This window comes from Eleutherodactylus coqui, chromosome 7 (genome assembly GCF_035609145.1).
Source record: "Eleutherodactylus coqui strain aEleCoq1 chromosome 7, aEleCoq1.hap1, whole genome shotgun sequence".
In the NCBI taxonomy this organism is placed as follows: domain Eukaryota; kingdom Metazoa; phylum Chordata; class Amphibia; order Anura; family Eleutherodactylidae; genus Eleutherodactylus; species Eleutherodactylus coqui.
Genome location: NC_089843.1, coordinates 220,763,076 through 220,789,776, shown reverse-complemented (window position 1 = coordinate 220,789,776; position 26,701 = coordinate 220,763,076). Strand labels below are relative to the sequence as shown.

General features: G+C 45.7%; 1 protein-coding gene across 12 annotated transcripts in view; it reads right to left on the bottom strand.

The window, feature by feature from the left end:
• The window catches only part of PTPRS (protein tyrosine phosphatase receptor type S), a 240,551-nt gene that overhangs the window by 18,615 nt on the left and 195,235 nt on the right, over nt 1-26,701 (bottom strand). For 4 of the 12 annotated variants that reach the window (XM_066574433.1, XM_066574436.1, XM_066574440.1 and 1 more), the window contains 7 exons: nt 25,841-26,001; nt 24,792-24,803; nt 24,569-24,681; nt 19,759-19,800; nt 14,859-14,956; nt 11,185-11,308; nt 3,060-3,235 (listed from right to left, as the gene is read on the bottom strand). In XM_066574433.1, the coding sequence (XP_066430530.1) occupies nt 3,060-3,235; nt 11,185-11,308; nt 14,859-14,956; nt 19,759-19,800; nt 24,569-24,681; nt 24,792-24,803; nt 25,841-26,001 (726 nt within the window). The remainder of the gene's footprint in view (nt 1-3,059; nt 3,236-11,184; nt 11,309-14,858; nt 14,957-19,758; nt 19,801-24,568; nt 24,682-24,791; nt 24,804-25,840; nt 26,002-26,701) is intronic. The other 8 variants (XM_066574437.1, XM_066574444.1, XM_066574443.1 and 5 more) reach the window with 3 other exon arrangements.

The following is a 26,701-nucleotide window of genomic DNA, read 5'->3' as shown; positions in this document are numbered from 1 at the left end:
CAGTTTTGATCCACCTCTGTATTTTCAGTCTCTGTTCCTTTTTTTTACACTGGATCAAAAGCGCCGACTGCTGCACATTTGTTTCTGGTTTCTGAAAATGAAAACATTTGGATCCTTTTTTGTGTTGCATTGTAGTCAATGGAAGGTGGATGGAACTTGGAGATAATTCATTTGGTGGAGGTGGTTCTCCAAGGAACATGGCTGACCCGTTGTCTTGTGATGCTGGGGGGTGGGGGGTGGGGGGGGGCAGAGGTTCAGATCTCATCAAGGGCAACATCAACTGTGAAATACTTCACAAAAACTTCACACAGCCGTCACCCTGGTCAGGTTTAAACCTCCAACTCCTGCATAAGGCTGTATGTTCACCCATTGGTGTTCGTTCTCAAGCACGGGTGGCTCGGTCATTACTACTGTAGCCTTGCAGTGCTGAAGTTGGAGGTTTAAATCTGACCAACGGTGATGTCTGTGTGGAGCTTTTCTGATGTTGTCCTTGATAAGATTTGAACCTGTGACCGCAGCCCTGCAAGCCGACACTGCCAAGCACCGAGCCATAATCATTGAAGAGGCTGAAATACTGATGCAAGTGGAAAGCTCACCGATGTTTTTTCCATTTTCTGATTTTCATTTTTAATAAAACTGGATCAGATGGAGCGCAGCGTTCTGAACGCCCCAATTTTTGAGCACGATCTGCCCTATTCTTCTGCGTTTGTGTCTTTTAACGCACCTCATCACGATGATGAGGTGCGTTAAAAAGCGCTGGTAAACGCTCTGACGTGTTCAAAATCGTGGTAAAATGCGGTTGGTGCATTCCAGCGATTTTTTATTTTTTTTTTAATGCATCTTATCACCCATTGCAATGATGGGGCGCGGTAAAAAAAATTGCTGAAATGCACTAAAATAGAGCAGACAGCATTTACAAATTGCGGCGTTAGAAACGCCGTGCTTAAACACTCGTCTGAGAAGCCCCACTGATATCAATGCCGCACTAAACACTGTAAAAGCCGCCTGTGTAACATTGGGCCTCCTGTCCATGGGCGTATTTGCATTGCGAAATCCAGAGCGGGATTCCACCTCTGGATTTCGCAGCAAATCCAGCCCATAGCCTGCTATGGAAAAACACAATTTCCTGCCCACAAGCGGAAATCAATTGTGATTTTCTGTCCCCGGAAAGAAATCGCAGCATGCTGCAATTTGCCGCAGGTTACGCATGGCTGGCTTCCATTGAAGTCAGCAGGGCGGCTGCAGGAGCCGTGTCATCACTATGGCGATGGCGTCCGTTCAACTACGCATGCGCTGGCCGACACATTCGAAACAGAGGAGGCCACGTCATCGCCATAGCGACGGCGAGCGCCCCCTGTACTGCGCATGTGCCGCCCGGCTTTATTTAGCTTTTTTAAAAGTACTAAAATTTCTTATGTGAATTGTCGCTTGAAATGCCGTCTGTCCTGCGGCGCCCCACACAGGACATATAATCTGAAGCTAGCCATAACTAATGGTGTGGAAGTCATCATCCCGAGTTTCCAGCTATGGTCACTCCGATGTCCTCCAGGGAGGGTTTAGGACTTCCTCCCTGATCAGGTCTGTATATTCCATGTCGGCTGTCATGGCTTCCCCACCTCCTCTCTGCCTCTTATTCCTTTGGTTTTTACAGTTTGGTCCTTTGTCATTTATGGCCGTCCTCTATGGTGGCATGCTGGGCCCCCATCCTGCATTGGTGGGCCCCCTTTATGTCACACATATTAATGCATTATTTTCTGTTATAATGATTACTAGAACACTGGTATTTAATGTTGAAGTCATTCGGGCAGCCCCATGTGTCTGGCAGTAACGCACCTGACCTCTGTACATAACCTGCTTCCATACAGTCATCTAATGATGCTTGTTGCCATTTAAACCAGTGTGATATGGGAATCCCTTCCATACGCCCCAGCCAGAGCTGTCCAGGATTGTGGGGCAGGAGCCAGAGCTGTCCAGGATTGTGGGGCAGGAGCCAGAGCTGTCCAGGATTGTGGGGCAGGAGCCAGAGGCGCCCAGGATTGTGGGGCAGGAGCCAGAGGCGCCCAGGATTGTGGGGCAGGAGCCAGAGGCGCCCAGGATTGTGGGGCAGGAGCCAGAGGCGCCCAGGATTGTGGGGCAGGAGCCAGAGGCGCCCAGGATTGTGGGGCAGGAGCCAGAGGCGCCCAGGATTGTGGGGCAGGAGCCAGAGGCGCCCAGGATTGTGGGGCAGGAGCCAGAGGCGCCCAGGATTGTGGGGCAGGAGCCAGAGGCGCCCAGGATTGTGGGGCAGGAGCCAGAGGCGCCCAGGATTGTGGGGCAGGAGCCAGAGGCGCCCAGGATTGTGGGGCAGGAGCCAGAGGCGCCCAGGATAATGGGAGCGGCCAGAGGCGCCCAGGATCGCGGGAGCGGCCAGAGGCGCCCAGGATCGCGGGAGCGGCCAGAGGCGCCCAGGATCGCGGGAGCGGCCAGAGGCGCCCAGGATCGCGGGAGCGGCCAGAGGCGCCCAGGATCGCGGGAGCGGCCAGAGGCGCCCAGGATCGCGGGAGCGGCCAGAGGCGCCCAGGATCGCGGGAGCGGCCAGAGGCGCCCAGGATCGCGGGAGCGGCCAGAGGCGCCCAGGATCGCGGGAGCGGCCAGAGGCGCCCAGGATCGCGGGAGCGGCCAGAGGCGCCCAGGATTACGGGAGCAGCCATGCTCCCTGTGCTATAACGCTTCTGCTATTCCCATAAGAGTAAATGGGAGTTATGGAATCATCATGCAATAGCCAGTGCGGCTGCTCCCATAATCCCGGCCACCTCTGGACACGGTATACAGAGTGATATACCCAAGTCGGTCATAACTGATAGAGATAGGAACACCCCTATAATCCATCTGGTGCATTTGGAATTCTGTCTCTTTTCAGTACATTTACAGATCGCCTGTTGACACTTTTCTCTCCTGGTTTCCTTGGAATGATTATTGCACACAGTTTTCGATGGGACTTTCAACCTGACAGGCGTAAACTAAATAATAAATTATGTTAGACTTGTAAATAGCTTATGACTTGCTAATGAGATACTCACCCGAGACTTCTCCTCTAGTCTAGTCATCATAACAATGGTGGCAGAGCGCTGTTCCCAGACCATGCGCCAAAAATCTCCAAAGGTGTCAGGCAAGGGTCCCTGAGTTGCTATATATGCATTCTGTTTCCGGTAACCATCAATATAGTTGGCATTTATGTAGTCACTGCCAAGAATACCTAGAGCAAATGGAGGTAGAAAAAAACAACACATAATTAACCCTTTAGGCAGTTTTTGTGTTTTATTAATTTTGAAAACCTTTATTTGGCCTTTGTCCCAATATTCTGAGACCCATAACTTTTTCCCACTTTTCAATAGACAGGGCTCTGTAAAGACTCCTTTTTGTGAGGTGACTTGTAGATTTTATTGGTACCACTTTGGAGCACATACGGCTTTTTGATTGCATTTTACTCACCTTTTTTTAGGAGATGGGAAGTCCAAAAAAACCTCAAAACACGATTTGTACTTTTACAGATGTGGTTCGTGAGCGCCGCCTCAGCCAATCAGAGCGTGCGCTCGATGAACCATTCACAGCCATTCAATGAATGGCTGTTATTGGTTTATCAAGCACCGGTGTGATTGGTTCGCTAGTGCTCCCGGATCAGCCAATCAGAGCAATCTCTTGCTGGAGGTGGGGTATTCAAGCTCGGTTACCAGCAAGAGATGTTCTGTCGGCGCAGAGGACTACATGGAAGTCTGCAGGAGTGCCGGAGACCAGCAGGAGGGACCTGGACGGCGCCTGCTAGGTGAGTATAAGACACACATGAAAATAAGACCATGTGCTGCTTTTGGGGCAAAAGTTAATACAAGACAGGGTCTTATTTTCGAGGAAACACGGTATCATCTTGCTGGCTGTATAAGCAAAATACAGTATATCCGGACTCATCAGTGCAAAATATATATGTAGTAATGTTTAGGCAGGTGTGGAGAAAATGGTGCAAAGAAAGAAGGCTTTCAAAAATAGAAGAGTTAATAGTTTGTAGTTTGTTAATTGACAAAAATAAAATGAATGAACAAAAGAGAAATCTAAATCAAATTCATATTTATTGTGACCACCCTTTACCTTCAAAACAGCATCAGTTCTTCTAGGTACACTTGCACACAGTTTTTGAGGGAACTCAGCAGGAAGGATGTTCCAGATACCTTGGAGAACTAAGCGCAGAGTATCTGTGGAAGTCGTCTCACTCAAATCCTTCTGTATCTTCATGTAATCCCAGACAGACTGGATGATCAGGGGCTCTGTGGGGGCCAGGTCATCACTTCCAGGACAACTTCTTCTTTAGACTGAACATAGTTCTTAATTATATTGGCTGGACATTGGGGGTTGTTTTCCTGATACAGAACAAACTTGGAGCCAATGGGAGGCCTCCCTGATGGTACTGCATGATGGATAAGCATCATTCTGTATTTCTCAGCATTGAGGGCACTATAAATCCTGACCAAACCCCCAACTCCATTTGCTGAAATGCAGCCACAAAGTTGCAAGGAGCCTCCACCATGCTTCATTGCTGCCTGCAGACACTCATTATTGTACCGCTCTCCACCATGCTTCATTGCTGCCTGCGGCCACTCATTATTGCACCGCTCTCCACCATGCTTCATTGCTGCCTGCAGACACTCATTATTGTATCGCTCTCTACCATGCTTCATTGCTGCCTGCAGACACTCATTATTGTACCGCTCTCCACCATGCTTCACTGCTGCCTGCAGACACTCATTATTGTACCGCTCTCCACCATGCTTCATTGCTGCCTGCAGACACTCATTATTGTACCGCTCTCCACCATGCTTCACTGCTGCCTGCAGACACTCATTGTACCGCTCTCCACCATGCTTCACTGCTGCCTGCAGACACTCATTGTACCGCTCTCCACCATGCTTCACTGCTGCCTGCAGACACTCATTGTACCGCTCTCCAAGCCTGAGGAAGGACCCTGCGTTGGTTTGGAAGCTCGCTATAACATCATGCATTTTTGTTAGCGATTAAAAGGTCATATCTACAAGATTACTTGGTTTTTCTTGCTGGGAACAATCATTTTGCTCTACTGGCTAACACAGTACCAAGTTTTTTTCATTGTACTCATGGTTGCCTACACACACATTATTGTACCGCTCTCCACCATGCTTCACTGTCGCCTGCAGACACTCATTATTGTACCGCTCTCCCCCATGCTTCACTGTTGCCTGCAGGCACTCATTGTACCGCTCTCCATTATGCTTCACTGTTGCCTGCAAACACTTATTATTGTACCACTCTCCCCCATGCTTCACTGCTGCCTGCAGACACTCATTGTACCACTCTCCACCATGCTTCACTGCTGCCTGCAGACACTCATTATTGTACCGCTCTCTGCCATGCTTCACTGCTGCCTGCAGGCACTCATTATTGTACCGCTCTCCATTATGCTTCACTGTTGCCTGCAGACACTTATTATTGTACCGCTCTCCCCCATGCTTCACTGCTGCCTGCAGACACTCATTGTACCGCTCTCCACCATGCTTCACTGTTGCCTGCAGGCACTCATTATTGTACCGCTCTCCATTATGCTTCACTGTTGCCTGCAGACACTTATTATTGTACCGCTCTCCCCCATGCTTCACTGCTTCCTGCAGACACTCATTGTACCGCTCTCCACCATGCTTCACTGCTGCCTGCAGACACTCATTGTACCGCTCTCCACCATGCTTCACTGCTGCCTGCAGGCACTCATTATTGTACCGCTCTCCCCCATGCTTCACTACTGCCTGCAGACATTGTACTGCTCTCCAGCTCTTTGCCGAATAAACTGCCTCCTGTGACAACCAAATGTTTCAAATTTTGACTTGCCAGTCCAGAGCGCCTGAAGTCATTGTTTTGTCCCCCAGTTCCTGTGTTTTTGTGCCTAGTTGAGTCGCTTGGTCTTGTTTCTACATCAAAAAGGTGCGGCTTTTTTGCCTCAATTCTTCTATAGAGACTACTTCTGCCAAACTTCTTCAAACAGTACATGGGTGTACCTGGGTTCCACTGGTTTCTGCCAGTTCTAAGCCAATTTGATTGAATAGGAGCAAAACGATAGGGACTAGAAGGCGCTACTTCTGATACAAAAACTACACCAGTATTCCAGGGGGAAAAGAAAGCCTGTCAAGACATTATGAAGCCTCATATTTGAATGGACTGACCAAGCTAAAAATCGAGGGACTCCTACTGCGGGGAGAAATGCTGGATTGTCAAACAGAGGAGTAAACGGGCCCGTAGTGTGAGAGATTCCCAACTTGTTGACCAGACAGTCCCATAGCGCTAAAAGTGCAATGTCAGAAAAGGTGAAGAGTCTTTGTGAGGTTGATACTCTTTTCTAACCCATGGTATGGAATGAAGAGCCAAAGGTGATCTAGAAAATTCAAGATCCAACCATTGCTTCATACCCATCCCGTGGAACCAATCAACCAACCAACCGATTATAGACACTTGCATATCAGGTAAATCTGTACTCCCATCTAATCTAGAACTATATAGCAGCCCACATCCAAAACGAGGCCCAGAAGAGCTCCAAACAAATCTGGGGATTACATGAGATAGTTTCTAAACGAAGGATGACGGTAAAGCAATTGGTATAACTTGGAAAAGGTAAAGAAATCTTGGTAAAATGTCCATTTTTATAACATTAATCTGACCAAACCAGGACAGTTGGCCGTATGAGTTTAGATCAGTAAGGGCTTTTGAGAGGAGCTTGGGGGAGTTCAATCTGTATAATTGTGAAGGATCTAATGGCATCTGCAGCCCACGATACTTGAATGATCGAGAGCAGCAAGGGGAGGGGAGGGCTGCTTCCAGTGCTACAATGCCTGTGCTTGGCAACAAAGTATTTAGAATCTCGAAAGGTTAGCTTTAAAGTGGATTACAAAATCATATTTCACAAACTCATCCAAGACAGAAGGGAGAGAGAGTCGGGTATTGGTGATATGTAAGATTATAGGCGTAAAGAGAAGCTTTATATCCCCTGTTCATGATGGATATCCCCTTGATGTCTGGGTTACTACGAATATCACTGCTAAATATTCTATGGCCATGGAGTATGATGGCAGGAAAAGAGTAGATGATTCAGATAAATTACGGTTCACATGCACTCATACAGTAGGGTTATGATAGTAGGGAATGTGATCCTATGCATCATGATGGGGCGCAGGCCAATGTGCGATAGTGTGCTGCGGGGAAACGTTTACTCGGTCAAACACCTTTTTAGCATCCATTGAGATGACACAGCAGGGATTTTAAGGATTGAGCGTTGGCTATAAGTAGTTGGGCTTTGATTGTAGAATCACTAGCTTCTTGGCCAGAAATGAAACCGACCTGGTCGTTCTTAAAGGGGTTGTCCCGCGAAACAAAGTGGGGTTATACACTTCTGTATGGCCATATTAATGCACTTTGTAATGTACATCGCGCATTAATTATGAGCCATACTGAAGTTATTCACTTACCTGTTCCGTTGCTAGCGTCCTCGTCTCCATGGTGCCGTCTAATCTTCAGCGTCTAATCGCCCGATTAGACGCGCTTGCGCAGTCCGGTCTTCTCCCTTCTGAATGGGGCCGCTCGTGCCAGAGAGCGGCTCCTCGTAGCTCCGCCCCGTCACGTGTGCCGATTCCAGCCAATCAGGAGGCTGGAATCGGCAATGGACCGCACAGAAGACCTGCGGTCCACCGAGGGTGAAGATCCCGGCGGCCATCTTCACAAGGTAAGTAAGAAGTCACTGGAGCGCGGGGATTCGGGTAAGTACTACCCGTTTTTTTTTTTATCCCTGCATCGGGTTTGTCTCGCGCAGAACGGGGGGGCTATTGAATAAAACAAAACCCGTTTCGGCGCGGGACAACCCCTTTAAGCCGATGTGGCAGGCATGGCGCTGGACGTAGAGCTAGGGTTTTACCATACAGTTGTAACTCTAGATTGATTAGAGAGATGGGACAGATTTGAGGCTTTTAAAAGAAGAAAGGTAAATGATGTATAGGCTTCAGACCTTGCAGCCGGATGATCCGAATGAAGTGACTGAGACTATAGTTTAAATAGAAATAGCTTTCAACTAAAAACTGAGTCGGGTTCATTTTTCTTTTACTTGCTTATTTTATTGATTTATATGCTGTATACACTTTCTACAGCGCATGCACAGTCTAGAAGCATGTTGTCTGTGGTTGGACTTGAACCCAGAACCCCAGCGTTTCAGAGCGACCTGGAGCGGGTTCGGAGCCTTGTATTGTAACCCAAGCAGACAGATAATGTAGTTAAAAAAAGCCAGGGGTCATTAATGGATAAGTATCTGTTGCCACAGGGAGCAGGCAGGTAGCGTAGTCAGAATGTAGCTAGAGGTCGGTAATGGGTAGCATCAATTGTACAGAGAGGAGCAGTTAGGAGCAGAGCTAGACTAAAGGCATGGAGCACGATCACGCAAAGAGGAAGTGGAAGGGCCAGACTCTTATAGCATGTCCAATCAGGAACAGGGTGGAGCTATAACAGGGACTGGATTGCAGGAGCTAGGAACAAGACTAAGATCATGCAGGGGAGATGTCCAAAGGGCTGGATAGCTCAGCAGGTAGAACTGCCACCTGGGGTACAGGAGCTCCTGGGTTCGAGTCCTGACAAACAGTGAACGAGCACCAAATATCGGAAACTGGTAATGGACATGTAGAATAGTCTGCTCTCTTTTTTTATTTGTTCTGTATGAAGTAGTTCTGAGCTGATGGCACTGCTGGATATATTCCGATTTCAAAGGGAAGTAAGCATAATGATTTCCTTGGTTGACCACTGCATCTATGGTCCTCAGTGTTGCCCGTTTATTTGTGCTTTGCCCATTTTTACCTGTCTGGTATAACTGGTTAATCATACATCTGATTATTATCCTATAATATATAAAAGCATCACTTCTTCTAGTTATACCTGCACGGAGGGCGGTCACACTAAATATCGATTACATTTAGATCTGTTTTATTCGGTCACTTTGCATTTTGTTAATTGACAAAAATAAACTACTAACACTTCTATTTATGAAAGCAGTCTTATTTTGCACCATTTTCCACACCTGTCTAAATCTTTAGCAAAGTACTGGATATAAACATATCATTTTTATGACAATTGTGGGGCGCAGCAACAAAAGTCACACAGGGTGCCAACTAAACTACGGCTGTCCCTGGGGTGCTGGTCATGTGTTCTGGAGGCTGGAAGAAAAGTGAAGAATGCACAGCCTGGAAGGGGGGAAGCCACAAAACTGGATTCTTCACAGCAGAGGTCAGTATATTACCATGGGTTTCTCAAAAACAAAAAAAAAAAGAAAGGAAGTACTTCTTTAGTTAATCTCAGAGATAAGGGTGGAGATGTATAAGTTTGCACCTCACTTCACTGCACATGCGCTGTTCTTGGGGGAAGAGTGAGAGATCTCTCTCTCCCCTCGCCGACCCCCCCCCCCGATGCTCGCTCGAGTAACTGCCTTAACCGACCGAGCGTGCTCGCTCATCTCTATTTATAATACATTTACCACGCAAAAAACCAAGCCCTCATGCGGCCGTATCAACGGCAAAAAAAAAAGGGGAGATAAAAAACTGTGATAGCTCCGAGAACAAAGCAGCTGTTTTGTATATGCAAACAGCTGCATCGTTTTCAGACCTTTCAGCTGGTGTCCCGCTGAGAACTGCCAGTGTGATACCAGCTGAAAGAATACCATCAGCGCCACCCACTGAGAAAATCAGCGTGCGGCGCTGATAAGTCATCGGTGATTTCTAGCTTTTTAGAAATGAGCGATGAACGAACAGTGCAAGAAAAGTGCACCATGGCTGCGCATTTAGACGCAACGGTTATCATTCAAAAGACGGTTTTTGAGTGAATTTTGAGCTATAATCGTTGCCTCTAATTGGGCCTTAATGCATTTTTGTACATTTTTTGTGCTCAAATTTTAAATTTGTTTTTAATTACATTTTTAAAACACATTTGTGAAATCTAATTAAGGGCTTAATATTTTACACGTTTTTCTGAAACCTATAGTACACACTGCTCAAATAAAGGAAGAGAACACTAGCACTAGAAGTATCACAGTCGGACACCAAGGCACTTAACCCTTTCCAATCCAATTTCCCTTCGGCTGCCACGCTCCCCAGCTCCTATTTATTTTGGGTGGGACAGCGCTTTGTGGATTCCTTGGGATTACTCAACAGAAACACATAAAAATGATCCGTCAGGATGACCTTATTAGCAATTGTTTGCTATGTGTGTTAATAGGTATCTTAGGACATCTGTCCCCACTGTGCAGAGGTCATGTCCATGGAGGATGGTGTGGGGTCCCAGACATCCTAAGCATACTGTGCACAGTCGTTGGAGACTGCGGCAGGCTTTTTGCACAGGCATTAGGGGCTCCAAAATTATGCAACTTTGGCAGCAGTTTTCAAAATCAAGGGAACCAGATATGTGTACTATAGTTTCTCTATGGATGGTGAACATGTTGACTGGATGCTTGCTTTACCGACCGCTGTAAAAAACATATTGGCCGTTGATAAAGTTTTATCATTTTTCATCTGACTGGGATGAAAATTACAGCAAATTTCAATCTTCTGAAGAATGCGCCGTTCCCCACTTTATGTACGTCAGAAATGTTCATTTGAATCATCAACGCCAACATTTTTTATGTGAACCAGACTGTGTAGTTAAAATGTGCTTCCCACCTCCCTCTACAGGTATGTAGAATGGCTGCCAACTTCTCAGACTACCAAATACCCAAAGCACATGATACTTCGGTAGTTTGAGTCCCTTCTTCCTGCTCTCAGATAGACCAGCGCTGGTGATATCAGCATCTTCAGCAGCTCTGGGCTACTGGTGAGCGGGGGGGCGTGTCCCAGACTACAGAAGCAGTGCTACAAACTACCAGAGCATAGTGTGCTTAGGGTAATCCAAGAAGCTGGCAGCTACTTCACATACATGCAGAGGGGTCTGTGAATCGCAAGACGTGCAGAAGCAACCTTAAAATGAAGGGCACCAAGTATGTGAACCATGTGAACCAGTGCTGAAAGTGTCCATTCAACTCACACAGAATTTAGAAGAAGCAGACACAATAATACATCTTGGGGTAGGAGAACATTTTAGAACAACTAATTTGAGAGGGTGTAAGTAATTGTGTACCTTCAACGGGCATGAGGATGACACGGGAGTGATCATAGGCAATCACATTAGCGTAGCGGTTTTTGGGTTTGTTTACTTCAAGATTGGAGTGCTCCCAAGTGAACTGCTGGCCGGGATCTATGGACTGAAAAAGAATCAAACGGAACATTCTATCAATGTGCGCTCGTTACTGCAATCATATACCGTACATTCAGAGCAGGTGGACATGCGGAGATTCACATTTAGTTTTATGGTAAAAGATTCAGTGTAACTTGCCATTTCTTCATTTAAGCACCTGCTTAGTCTGGGTTTAGGGAGTCCGGCGGCGATCGCAATCAGTCACGGACAGCTATTCCCATAGCACTCAATGACTGATCGAGACCACTCACCGGACCCCTAAGCCCAGAATCAGCAGGGGGACAAGTTATCAGAGTCAGTATAACTTGTGCTTTATCATCATATCCACAAGGTTACTTGGCTTCTCTCACGGAGAACAATCACATAGTTCTTCAGGAAATGAGGTATCAGTCCGTTCAGCTCATCCAGCTCTATAGAATGCTGCCGGCAGATCAGAAGGACTAGATTTCTGCATTTGGAGAAGAACGGTAAAAGAATTAACAACCCTGGTATGTCGAATTAGGTCTATTGTTACTAATTACTGTCTATATAAATAAATATACTTTTAGAATAGTTATGTAGTTTACAGATCCGGTCTCTTACATATACCTCAGTTTAGGTGACCCGGTTTACGGATCCGGTCTGTTACATATACCTCAGTTTAGGTTAATCGGTTTACGGATCCGGTCTCTTACACATACTTCAGTTTAGGTGACCCGGTTTACGGATCCGGTCTCTTACACATACTTCAGTTTAGGTGACCCGGTTTACGGATCCGGTCTCTTACATATACCTCCGTTTAGGTGACCCGGTTTACGGATCCGGTCTCTTACATATACCTCAGTTTAGGTGACCCGGTTTACGGATCCGGTCTCTTACATATACCTCAGTTTACGGATCCGGTCTCTTACATATACTTCAGTTTAGGTGACCCGGTTTACGGATCCGGTCTCTTACATATACTTCAGTTTAGGTGACCCGGTTTACGGATCCGGTCTCTTACATATACTTCAGTTTAGGTGACCCGGTTTACGGATCCGGTCTCTTACATATACTTCAGTTTAGGTGACCCGGTTTACGGATCCGGTCTCTTACATATACCTCAGTTTAGGTGACCCGGTTTACAGATCCGGTCTCTTACATATACTTCAGTTTAGGTGACCCGGTTTATGGATCCGGTCTCTTACATATACTTCAGTTTAGGTGACCCGGTTTACAGATCCGGTCTCTTACATATACTTCAGTTTAGGTGACCCGGTTTACAGATCCGGTCTCTTACATATACTTCAGTTTAGGTGACCCGGTTTATGGATCCGGTCTCTTACATATACTTCAGTTTAGGTGACCCGGTTTATGGATCCGGTCTCTTACATATACTTCAGTTTAGGTGACCCGGTTTACGGATCCGGTCTCTTACATATACTTCAGTTTAGGTGACCCGGTTTATGGATCCGGTCTTTTACATATACCTCAGTTTAGGTGACCCGGTTTACGGATCCGGTCTCTTACATATACCTCAGTTTAGGTGACCCGGTTTACGGATCCGGTCTCTTACATATACTTCAGTTTAGGTGACCCGGTTTACGGATCCGGTCTCTTACATATACTTCAGTTTAGGTGACCCGGTTTACGGATCCGGTCTCTTACATATACCTCAGTTTAGGTGACCCGGTTTACGGATCCGGTCTCTTACATATACTTCAGTTTAGGTGACCCGGTTTACGGATCCGGTCTCTTACATATACTTCAGTTTAGGTGACCCGGTTTACGGATCCGGTCTCTTACATATACTTCAGTTTAGGTGACCCCGTTTACGGATCCGGTCTCTTACATATACTTCAGTTTAGGTGACCCCGTTTACGGATCCGGTCTCTTACATATACCTCAGTTTAGGTGACCCGGTTTATGGATCCGGTCTCTTACATATACTTCAGTTTAGGTGACCCGGTTTACGGATCCGGTCTCTTACATATACTTCAGTTTAGGTGACCCGGTTTACGGATCCGGTCTCTTACATATACCTCAGTTTAGGTGACCCGGTTTACGGATCCGGTCTCTTACATATACTTCAGTTTAGGTGACCCGGTTTACGGATCCGGTCTCTTACATATACCTCAGTTTAGGTGACCCGGTTTATGGATCCGGTCTCTTACATATACTTCAGTTTAGGTGACCCGGTTTACGGATCCGGTCTCTTACATATAATTCAGTTTAGGTGACCCGATTTACGGATCCGGTCTTTTACATATACCTCAGCTTAGGTGACCCGGTTTACGGATCCGGTCTCTTACATATACCTCAGTTTAGGTGACCCGATTTACGGATCCGGTCTCTTACATATACCTCAGTTTAGGTGATTCTGAACAGTTACATTAGCAGTAACTATTTTACATCCTCTGTTTCTAAAGTTTACCAAAGAAAATGAGACTTATACCACAAAGATTGTGTTCCGTCTGCTCAGGCCTGCCAGTGTAACAGGCGACTAAACCCTAGTAAATACTAACAGCCTGAGCCACAAGAACATGGGAAGGCATGAACCAGACATAGCAGACAAACAGTGACAATAGTAAATGGCTGGGTAATGCTATAAGGTATTCCATGAACTTCCCCAACTGGACCCCTAAGGGCCCCTTAACACTAGCAAGGGTAATATCGGGCAATGTTTCACGGCCCGATAATCGCCCTTGCCATCCATGTGAAACCCCTGGATGTGAGACGTTTTCACATGAAAACAGCCTTGCATTGCTGCGGGGATGAAGGATTTCCCAGCCGCAGCAGAGGATCGCAGAGTTCTCCCATTATTTTCAATGGGTCCGGTGCTGCTGCCTCCACCCCCATTGGAAACAATGGGCGATCTCGCTGAAAGTTAGGACATGCTGCAATTTTTTACCAGCGTTGCATTGCGGTGCAATGAAGGGAAACATCACTGATGTGAATGAACGGGTTTCATATTTGTGCAAGATTTGTGCGTCTCGCACGATTTTCTCACCAGTGTGAAGGCAGCCTAACTAAGTGGAACAATGCCCCAAACAGGCCAATCCCACTGCTGGAGAGAAGCAGATTCCAAGTCAGAGACATATAGGGACACCTGACCACAGTCCACTGAACACAAAGCACAGAACCCTGACAAGAACATAAAGCGTATTACCGGCACCCCCAGCAATCCACAGCCGGTTTGAGAATCTGATAGGCTGGCTGGGGAGACAGACAACCCATCCAGCCCATCAGGAACATTACAGATATGCAGCCGTTTCTCACACAATGACACTGCGTCTGTGCTGATTGGCGCATTAGGCGGTCCGGTGTTGATGCCTGTGACGTCACGCTGGACCGGTCCGGTGTTGATGCCTGTGACGTCACGCTGGACCGGTCCGGTGTTGATGCCTGTGACGTCACGCTGGACCGGTCCGGTGTTGATGCCTGTGACGTCACGCTGGACCGGTCCGGTGTTGATGCCTGTGACGTCACGCTGGACCGGTCCGGTGTTGATGCCTGTGACGTCACGCTGGACCTGCGTCGTCACCCAAACTAGTTGGCTCCTGAAGTGTTGCGACAGATTTGCAAACTTAGGTTCTCACCTCATATTCCTGAGATAGTTTTAGGTTATCGTTGGCCTTCAGATGTTCTGTGTGTTCGGAAAGATCTGCAATAGGTATCGGTGGGTGATTAAGCATACCTAGAAGGAGGAAACGAACCAAAAGAAGATTTTATTAAAGCAATCCCAAAGAGTAAACAATGTAAAATAAGAAGTCTTTACATGTGAGATCTGCAATGAAAGGACACAGGTTAGGTAAGATTAGAAGGCAGGGCTCGAAATTGTATCCTGAAAGAAAAATGACATCTACGTTTCCCTGCAATACCCCAAATTCAGCAGATCTTGTGGCTAAAGGTTTGGGCCAAGGAGTGAGGGAACGGCAGAAATACAGAAATAGGACACTATTTAGCAGAACAGCACAAAAGCATGATCTCTAGATGTAATCAGCTATAGCGCATACCATGAGAGTGCGGAGGGGTGAAATATGACAAACAATAGATAAAAAGGAGTAGAAAACAAAATAGAGGCATTCATGTGTTCTCGGCCGTGTGAGGGGTTTAAGGAGGTTGGAATTGGATCTTATCGGATTTACAAACCTTAGTGCAGAAGACGCTGCTTAGAGATGGTCCCCACACATAAAGGCATTAGTAGTGCTAGTACAGTAAAGGTGGCTTTAAGGCGGAACTCCATAACCGCATATAACATGGCTATACTGAATATTTATCACACCTTTTAACCCCTTAAGGACGCGGACCTTTTTCCTCCCCATTTTCTGTTTTTCCTCTTATTTATCCATCGCCGCCGCTGTCCGAGGGCTTGTTGTTTTTTGCGGGACGTGTTGTATTTTTTAATGGTACCATATAATGTACTGAAAAAAGCTTTTAAAAAGTTCTAACTGGAGTGAAATGGTAAAAAAATGAAATTCCGCCATTTTTGAGTGCGTCTTGTTTCTACGGTGTACCTACTGCAACAAAAATGACGCAATAACTTGATTCTACGGGTCAGTGCGATTACTACCATACCAAACTTATATAGTTTTTGTTTATTTTGCTGTACTATTATTTATTCTTCTGACCGCTATAAGTTTTTTATTTTTCCATCGACATAGTTGTGCGATGGCTTATTTTTTGCGAAACTTCCTGCAGTTTCTGTTGGTATCACATTTAAATACATACTATTTGATCGCTTTTTTATTACATTTTTTCTTGGAGACAGGGTGACAACATTTATTGTGCGGGGTAAATTATGTGTTATTTTGATAGATCGGACTTTTACGGACGCAGCAATACCAAATATGTATTTTTGTTTTAGAAGATTCTTTTATTATATATGTTTAACTTTTATTACTTTTTTTTTTTTTATAATTAGTAAAAAGTTATTAATCTTATTTTTACTCTTTTTCTTAGTCCCCAGAGGGGACAACAACTAGTGATGCTTTGATCGCTCCTACAGTATGATGTAATGCCATCTCAGTATTACATCATACTGGGATCAGGTAGGCAGTCTTATCAAGCCACCCCATGGGCATGGCTTGATAGACATTCAGAAGACCCCCGACTGCCATGACACCTGCATGGCTCCCTGCGATCTCATCGCAGAGGGCATACGGGACCCCCAAAAGTCGGCCTGGGGACTTAAATGCCACTGAACAGCGCAGCTTACCGGAGCTGTTGCCGGCGGGTGTTGGCTATAAGAAACAGCCAGCACCCGCGTTGTATGGAGGGAGATCATCCCGCTATCTCCCTTAATAAATACCCCAACAGTGCAGGATGTGACTATGTCCTGCAGTGTTAACGGGTTGGGTAGACTGGTCATACCAGATGATTCCCTTCCAGTTTGGAGAATTTTGATTTTACTTCTGTCTATCTACCTTGGAGAGGTGTCCTTGTTTTAACTATATTAGTCAAATCTGTCACTTAGTTACTCCAAAGAAGTAAAGTGTGTAAAGTCTTACTCCACCCAAAACCTGAAAGCCAATCATTCTCTACTAACTCATTGACCCAGGAAATGTATATGGCCATCGCTGGAGTCCTTGAGTTTAAAGAGGTTGTTCAGGCATCTTCTCATGACATCGGGCCTAGAGAGAAGCAACTGCAGACTGAGTAGGACAGCTAGCAAGAGAAAACATCAGAAGTCCAGTGGGTATCGGGCACGGGCCCTATTCTAATTAATGGGATCCATGCATAATCATCGCAGGGCAGTGGATGGATGCCTTCACAGCTATCCTGCCCAGTGGCAGTGATGCCCCTCCACACTCAACGTCAGATCAGGCGGGAGACTATGCCTTAACAACCCCTTTAAGAGGTTTTCCAAGAAATAAAACTAATTTGGCAGCAGTATATGTAACCACATAACCAAGTATATATTAAGCACCATTTCAATACTATGATGCTCCTATATTTCCTGCTTGTCTTGGTTTACGATGTTAGGCCAGTGGCATGCCATTATGACACATCATCAGTGCTGTCATGTATACAAAGGCCTACAGGGGACTATGGGAGCATCCATGCTGTATCGGTGGGCGATCTAATACATGGGAAATGTGCTTCTGCTATGTTATTACATATTCAGATGCTGCTTTTTCTTTTTTTCTCAAAGACCACTTGGACAATCACTTTAACTAGAAGGAACTCGAGCTTATAGCATATATTGTATTTTATTTATTATCTCAGATGTTTCCTTTTCAGGGACATTTAAATTAGAAACACCCATGTGTGAGGCTCGGACCCACGGCGACGGTTGGCTTTTTATTCTTGCACTTTTTAGCCTTATCCTAAGGGGTTTGCCTTGAGGAGTAGCAGTATTTTATTTGGACGTCTTCAGAGATGTTTTTGAGTAATTCTGTTCCTCGTTGGCCAGCATTGAATGTGCGGCCACAGTGACAGGCCAGCCACCATGTAAAGCGGAGTGATCTTGTAATTAGAGGGCCTGGCAGAGCGATATTCAAGGGAAGCTTCAAGGGAAATTCAGGAGGATAACGTCCGGTATCAGAGTAAAATAACCCCGGTATAAAAGGCATTTTGAGTCGAGATGTTCTTAAACTGCAGCGAATGCCATATTTTTACTTTCTGGGTGGAGATTAATGCCATCAGAGAAGTATTTCTCTACTTGCTTTTGTATCAAGAACACTTTAAGTTTGGGATAGAGCTTTAGAACTTGCAGCAGCTTCTCTTTGACTCGGGGCTCTTAGCAGTTACCCTTCCTGCATCCAGAGCATGCAACGCATTTAATTAAGAAGAAAGAAGCACTTTTGTGACTAACAGAAGCAAATGACATTCATTAGGGACATTGGTGACTGGGAGATGGCCATAATGGTTTATCGGGAACTGGGGATGCAATGCACCAATTGAAGCTAGAACAGATTTTAGTATAGAGTAGACTATAGATGCCACAGGTCAATACCTTGTGTTCAGTGTAAATGGAAATCCTTTCCTGACCCTGAGAGACCGATTGATGTGCTTCTCCAGAAGCCATCTCATTTTCAGCACAGCTGGATTAATTAGTGATCGCATTATTTTCAATACAGCCAGTCTAAACGAGTAATGAACTCATCCGTACCCAGATGAGGAGATTCTGAAAGTGCCTCTAGTATGTAATCCCCGACGACTATGGCTGAGAGACTATTTAGTCTAACCATGAGACGTAGGCCCGTCTGTTAAATATAGATCTTGCTTTACTTCACGCTGCACTATAATCTTTCATTAAATGGGCGCAGGTGGGGAACTCTCTAACTGGCTATTTAGTTTCTTTTCCATCACCGCTCCTCTTATTGATTCCTGAAACTGCAGATGAAAAGTAGGCTTGAACATGAAAGACTATGTCAAGAATGGAAGGAAATGTTTGCCACGGAGAATTTCGAGCCCCGTTCAGAATAGGTGACAAAGCAGCGGTAATCAAGTCAAGCAACGCAGCATGGACTTTTAATTTGGTAAATTTAGAAAAAAAGGATGGAAAAGCAAGCACACCAATCATTCCACAGATCCAGGGTCTAACCAGGAAACATCCGTTACTAGGAACTACAGAACCAAAATCACCATCAGAGGTCGCCTTATCCTCTGCGCCACTGTATGTGCCTTAAGCAATCAGAATACCCAACAACATAGCAAAGGTCATTCTTTAGTTCAGTTCTTGTGCTTTACTTCTCCGTTAGCCTAGTACCTTAAGATTTACAATATTGAGATCAGATGTGCACTTCAAACAGTCCGATTCATTTTCAGTAATTACAAATGATACATGCAAATGAAGCTGCTGAATGACCGGAAATAAAAGTTCTGAACACATCGGGATCGGTTGTGTCAACTGGCTGATGAATATGGTCACAAACATATACAGTTTGCTGGGGGACCGGATACAAACACAAGAAAGGAGGACGTGGGAGTAAAACAATACAAAATAACTAAAACCAAAAACAAAACACCCATGTAAATGAGCTGATGAAGTCCTAGACGGGACTCAATACGGGGTCACATTTCTGGCGCTTGTTCACCGGATCCAAATGTTAAACCACAGTGGGATACAACAGAAGATGTCATCCTCTACGGTAGTATGGCCGGTAATGATACAATTAGGACTACCCAGTGCACCCCTTCAGCTCTCCGCTACGGCACTGATCAAGTAGGATTCAGGTCAATGACTTTTACAGCAGCACAATGTAACAAAGTAAAATGGGATCTAGTGGAAGAACATTAACAGTATCACACGAATGGGGAGCCGGGTCTGCTCACGCTTTAGACATTAATGGCATCATAGCATCAATCTGCACAATAGACAGTTTGTCGAACTGCACAACTGCGAAGACAGGCACAGAAATGTTGTGGGGAAAAAGATGTAAAGCTTAGGGACACAAATAAAAGAAAGAAAATGGAGAAAAAAAAAGGAAAAAGAAAAAAGTGGAAGAGTGATTGAAGCAACAAAAAACAGAAACAAAACAGACAGGAACTAACTTTCAAATTCATGGTCACTGAGGGGACTGCTGAGACCAGAATCTGCAAAGAACAGTAAATAAAGAAATAAAAACTTTTTTTTTAATGTCTTTTTTTTTTTCACATTCACAAGAACACATAGTGGGTTACATTAACAACAAAGACATTCACTTAGTGTCTGTCTATTGTGAGATGTGAGGTCTTGTGACGTACGGGCACATCAGCATGAATGGCATCTGCAAGAACTGTAACTAGGATGACAATGCACATCGCAATATACTGTAAATGCTCAAATAGTAGACGTCCGTACGAAAGGACATCTTCTCATCAAACAGATAGGCCAAGGTGCTCTGTGTGTCCACGACGGGGACCATCCAGCGCTGTCCGTTAGATTACAGAAGGTCATTGTGTGTCTAACAGCATATTAACACATTACATAGGAAATTAGGAGAGGAGATAAAAAATGAAGCTTCTGTCAATGTGGCCATGAGCGATGTGCCAGCTGCTGTGCCATGGCTGCTGTGCCGGCTGCTGTGCCATGGCTGCTGTGCCATGCAACCCTCCTCACTAGAGCTGCCTATACAATCATGAGCGATGTGCCGGCTGCTGTGCCATGCAAACCCTCCTCACTAGAGCTGCCTATACAATCATGAGCGATGTGCCGGCTGCTGTGCCATGCAAACCCTCCTCACTAGAGCTGCCTATACATTCATGAGCGATGTGCCGGCTGCTGTGCCATGCAAACCCTCCTCACTAGAGCTGCCTATACAATCATGAGCGATGTGCCGGCTGCTGTGCCATGCAAACCCTCCTCACTAGAGCTGCCTATACAATCATGAGCGATGTGCCGGCTGCTGTGCCATGCAAACCCTCCTCACTAGAGCTGCCTATACAATCATGAGCGATGTGCCGGCTGCTGTGCCATGCAAACCCTCCTCACTAGAGCTGCCTATACATTCGTGAGCGATGTGCCGGCTGCTGTGCCATGCAAACCCTCCTCACTAGAGCTGCCTATACATTCGTGAGCGATGTGCCGGCTGCTGTGCCATGCAAACCCTCCTCACTAGAGCTGCCTATACATTCGTGAGCGATGTGCCGGCTGTTGTGCCATGCAAACCCTCTCACTAGAGCTGCCTATACATTCGTCCCCTCGCCCCAGATCTGGGGGGCTTTTCAACATGACCGCTTCGGTCTTTAAAGAGACATTTGTTGCAAGATAAAGAATGATCAATTTACTCTGTGGAAAATGATTGCACATCTTGTTTCCGTATATCGCCACATAGATCTTCTCATATGATAACGGATTAAAGGCAAACATTAGAGTGTGTAATCAATACTGACTAAGAATACCGTAAAGCCAGTCCTTAATGAGAACCTTTGTTTGTATAGCGCCAACATATTCCGCAGCGCCTAATTCACTCCAAACACAAGATCTCATGGTAGTAACACACGGTGATAGTTGGGGGGCGCCGCTCACCTAACCCCACCTAGCATTTGTATTTTAAAGTTGAATTGGCCGTATCCCCCAAAAATAAAAGTTTAACTAGAGACAATTTTCCAAACCCCTGTGTGAATCCATGTACTTCTGGAACACGTCCTCCCGGCATACTCAAACCATCAGTCTATGTTATATCTTGCAGGTTATCACAAGACTTTGCATTCTGAATAAAAGAGGACTATTGACTGCTTTAATCCATTTAGGACCAAGCGCTGTAAATTTATGGTGCTTGGTCCCGGGCTTAAAGCCCAGCCGTATGTAAAATTACAGTGGGGATCAAAGCCTCCTGCTTCTGCAATCAATCAGAAGCAGGACGGGTTGTCAGCTATAAGTAACAGCTGATAACCCAGGGGAGGGGGGAGAAGTGGGTTTTTACCCTTTCTGCCTCCTCCTTTATTTAGTACACATCGTTTAATGAGCATAATGTACTAACAAGTGAAAGTGGAAGTATAACTTTCACTACGCAAGCCGGGTGACCTCTGGCACATCAGAGCTGCAGGGTCCCAGCAGACCCTGACCAGCTCTGCCAGTGACTGATGTCACTACAGGGGATGTTTTCTCTGTAACTGGGGCTCCTATGGATGCGGCTCCTATGGATGCTCCAGCTACAGTGGGAAAGTGTCAAATTAAAAAACAAACAAACATGTGAATGTCCCCCAGAGGTCTTATATGACGTCATGGAGGGCATAGATGGTAAAAAACATGATTACATACATCAGTAAATAAAAATTACAGAATAAAACAACAATATACATAAGAAAGAAAATAACACAAAGCCGACGCCAACAAAAACCGTCGCCATATGCGCCTTGTAAACCAAAACCATACCTACTACATATCAAAACAAATAGAGGAACCTGGTCCCATACTTTATTTTAATGTAAATATACTACTTTGAAAAAAACAAAACAAAAAACTATAAATGTAAAAAAAAAAAAATCATTTTTTTAGCATTTTACCCCCAATAAAACTAAAAAAACTGGAAAAAAAAAATTTAAAAAATCGCCCTTTATGTCACGGGAAAAAAAATGCAGCAAAAATTATTTTGGTAGCTAAAGGAAAAAAAATATAGGGCAGTAAAACTGCCACATGGGTAAAATCCCTAATAAGTGTCTGGTCCTTAAGGTACAAAACAGCCTGGTCCTTAAGGAGTTAATTAAGGGGTCAATTGATAGGCTAAACTTTCATTTCCAGAGGGGGCACGGTTCAGTTTTAAAATAAAAGTGCTAGGTAGTCTTAGCTGACAGATGCATGTGTTTTGGGCTGACAATCCTTTTTGCAATAGGAATTAATTACCGTATATACCGGCGTATAAGGCGACGGGGCGTATAAGACGACCCCCAACTGTCACCTTATACGCCGGTATACAGTGGAGAAAAGAAAATAAATTCATTACTCACCTCCCACGGCGTTCTGTCGCGCTCCGGCAGGATGTCGCTCGCTCCGGCAGGCTGTCGCTCGCTCCTCGTCCCCGGCGCAGCATAGCTTTCTGAATGCGGGGCTTGAAATCCCCGCTTCCAGAAAGCTAATACACACGCCGGCAGCCATGACATCATTGAATGGCTGTGATTGGCTAAAGCACACGTGGCTTCAGCCAATCACACTATTCAATGACATCATTGAATGGGTGTGATTGCTAACACGTGCGCCTTCAGCCAATCACAGCCATTCAATGCTGTCATGGCTGCCGGCGTGTGTATTAGCTTTCTGGAAGCGGGGAATTCAAGGCCCGCATTCAGAAAGCTATGCTGCGCCGGGGACGAGGAGCGAGCGACAGCCTGCCGGAGCGCGACCGAACGCCGTGGGAGGTGAGTAATAAATTTTTTTTTTTTTACACTTTTTTTTTTTTGTATTACCGGCGCATAAGACGACCCCCGACTGCAGAGCAGATTTTTCGGGGTTCAAAAGTCGTCTTATACGCCGGTATATACGGTAATATGTTGTACTATTTGCCTTGTGCAGCTTCCTGGACGCCTGACACTCATTGCTGTGTATGCTCGCTCCTGTGCTGTTACACAGGAGAGTATCGCTCACAGCGCTGCCAGTAGGGAGGCGGAGTGTTCTCTCCCCGCTCTCCCCCCATCCCTCTCCATTCACTGTAAGCAGCGGTAGTTCAGTACTGAACGGCTGCTGTGTATACTGAATGATAGTCACTCAGGATTGTAAACAGGCTTAAAAGTGAACGACTAGATGATTCAGTCGTTCAGTTTCTGAATGATGTTACACGGGACGATTATCGTTCAAAACCCCGCGGGAGCGAAGGCGGAGCAACCAGAGCCCTAACACCGTGTGACACAATTTATGTAACGGATAAGCAGATAGTAACTTCAGTGCTGCATTCACATATGAGATCCGTTCTTTTCTGCCACGTAAGGTTTTCCAGTTACGGGTAATGACGTCATCCGATTGCCGTTATATTGTATTTTTTGGGAATACGCCTCTACAATAATCCAGGCGGCTCGCCATTAACCGTGCTTCATAAAAGGAACAACAAAGGTGATCGGAACCAATCCAAGCAGTAGTATTCACTTGGTTGGATTAAAAAGGGTTTATTAGTAGAGATGAGCGAACGTGCTCGGCCCCGCCCCTTTTTAGCCCAAATACCGCGATTTTCGAGTACTTCACTACTCGGGTGAAAAGTACTCGGGTGCGCTGGGGGGCGGGGAGAGGCGTGGGGGGTAGCAGCGGGGAACAGGGGGGAGCCCTCTCTCTCCCCCCCACTCCCCGCTGCAACCCCCCGCGCCGCCACGGCGACCCCCGAATTTTTTCGCCTGAGTACGGAAGTACTCGAAAATCGCGGTATTCGGGCGAAAAAGGGGCGTGGCCGAGCACGTTCGCTCATCTCTATTTATTAGCTTTGTTTCCAATAAATAAAAGGTGTGTCAGAATAAAATCCTGTGAATGTGAAACCGGCCGAAGTCCATGTAAAAAGGAAGGGACATCGAGGTGCATTATGGGCCTGGAGCAGCCATATGATCTAAAGGTCGGTGTGTGTGATGTGCAATGGTGCAAGTACAGCAGCATCGTGTTCACATATCACCCGCACATGTAACACCGTCTTAGCGCCGTAGAAAGGTTTATTACCTCTATTTTCACATAATATTGACAAACGTGAAGGAAGCCAACGCTCTAACCAATAGGCTGGCACACGGGCGCCCAGTACATTCAGTGGCTGTGCTATGCCTTCTGTGCATTCCAGGCCAGGACTGCAATCTCATCACAAAAAGCGAGGAGTCAGTTTAATCGATTACTTTAGGTCTGTTTATAGACGGAACCTTTATTTAATTGGAAACAGGACCTTTTTGCCTACATTTAGGAAATCTGTGCCGTTACCTGGAGTTTGAAAATTTATGCGTCTCATTTCCACTGGATCAGTAGGGTGGTGAGGAGGGATCTCTGCATTGTTCAGCAGACATTTGGTCCGGGGTTCCGAGTTTTTCCTTTTGCTTAAAGATATGAAAAGAAAGCAATTTTCCCCTTTCCAAAAGCAAAACCACTATTCCCAGATTTATAATTAGGACTAAAAGTGAAATAATGAAGGGTAATAATGTCTTACCTGTCTGGTTTACTGTCAATGGAGGTAAATAAAAGAGAGGAACAACACATAGAATTACAGTTTGTAACAAGAAAGGTAACGTAACAAATATGTATCATCAGTATAATAAAGCGGAGCGGCAGAACAAGAGGCTCGGCTATTTCTAGATGCCTGAGAGTCCTCCAGGACGACCTCTTCCAGCTGTAGGAGCCATTGTGTCGGCTGTCAGTTCTTTTAAACACACTATTCTGGATAAAACGTATATAAAATGAATGGGAGTTGTAAGCAAAAGATCGTTGTATGGACAAGGAGAAGGGGCAGGCAACTATTGGGCCATGTGCAGGGTTTACCTGGGCCCTCCATCCAGCTCCCATTCCTGCACTTGTCCCTCCATTCTGATCCCTAATGCTTTACATTGGTCACTGTGTGGGATAGATAACTAAATATGTTAATTGTTTGGGTCGTTATGAGAGCGGCCATGCCTATAATATCTATATGCTTTTATTTCTTGTAGTATAAAATGTTTTTATGGGGAAATGATTTTTTTTTTCTTACTGGCTATTTTTTAGTCCCTCAACCCTAGCAGACATGGAGGCTTCCTGGTGCTATAGAAACCCATTGGCAACTTGCGATCGCTTCACGGGATGCAGATGGATGACAAGGGGTAGCCCCGGTAACCCACATACATTGCGTGATCGCTATTGATTGCGGCATGGAAGGGGTTAAACAGTCAGAAGATGATTTCTCCACTACTAGCTGTTACAGTAGAAGCTCAGCTGCCAGCAGACAGCCAAGCACTGAACCTGCTCCTGCCTAGACCGCAGGGATTAAATGCCCTGGACCAAGGGCAGTATATTTATGGAGCTCGGTCATTAAAGGGTTAATCATTGCTTCATTGTCTAGCCATAAACATGGGTGTGAAAAAACTGCTCCACATTGTACTGCTATTGGAACGCATGGAAAAGAAGAAATGTAACCCTTCTGTAAATGTATTATATGTATCTCCTAGACAAGAACTGATCTTACTAGTGTCACAGCCGAGATGGACAATCAGCACTGAAGGGACTCACTTCTTGTAGAGGAGAATCGCGATGACAATACAGATGATGAAGACGACCGCTAAGACTGGTCCAATAACCCAGATCAAGCCTTCTTCTCCATCAATGATTGGCTGGGGATCGGGATCTTCTATATAAATGGGCTCAGAGTACGGGCTGGCAGCAAACATTTTCTGCAAGGCACAAACATCCACAGTCACAAAGTGTCTTATCAATGACCTTACATGCGGAGGAAAAATCCGGTTTATTAGGGCTCTCTGCACACGGCCTCCAGTAGACGTCAATGAGAGCCCCTGGTGTATATACCTCAGCTGTATCCATAGGGCTACAATCACTGAATAGTGGGCAAAGAGAGTCCTGTCTAGTGTAAGGACAGCAAACAAGACCAGGCTTTCCAGTAGAGGGCACCGCAAACACTATATACATTGTAGGAGATTAGAGACAACCAAGTATTTCTAACATGCTACACAGCGGCGGAGGTGGAACCTTCTCTGGTGGTTTATGGGAATCTCTGGATGTATCCAGTGTACAGAGCCAAAGAGTGAAACAGTCTCAAGGCAGACCTCAATCTAACTGGCCCTGTGTAAACACCAAGAGCGATGCATCTTGTGATAGGGGTTTGTAATGGTGGTGTCACATCACCCTCAGGACATCCACTGCCGCCCTACAAGGAGGACGACTGCGGAGTTTAGCCGGGTCTGGTTGGTGGAGGACATCGCCAGAAGTTTTACACTCACCGTATTTTCCGCTTTATAAGACGCACCGGATGAGAAGACGCACCCAGGTTTTAGAGGAGGAAGATAGGAAAAAATATTCTGACCTCCCCCAGACCAGGCGGTGAGGGAGGAATAAAGAGCAGTAGTACCGTCTCGG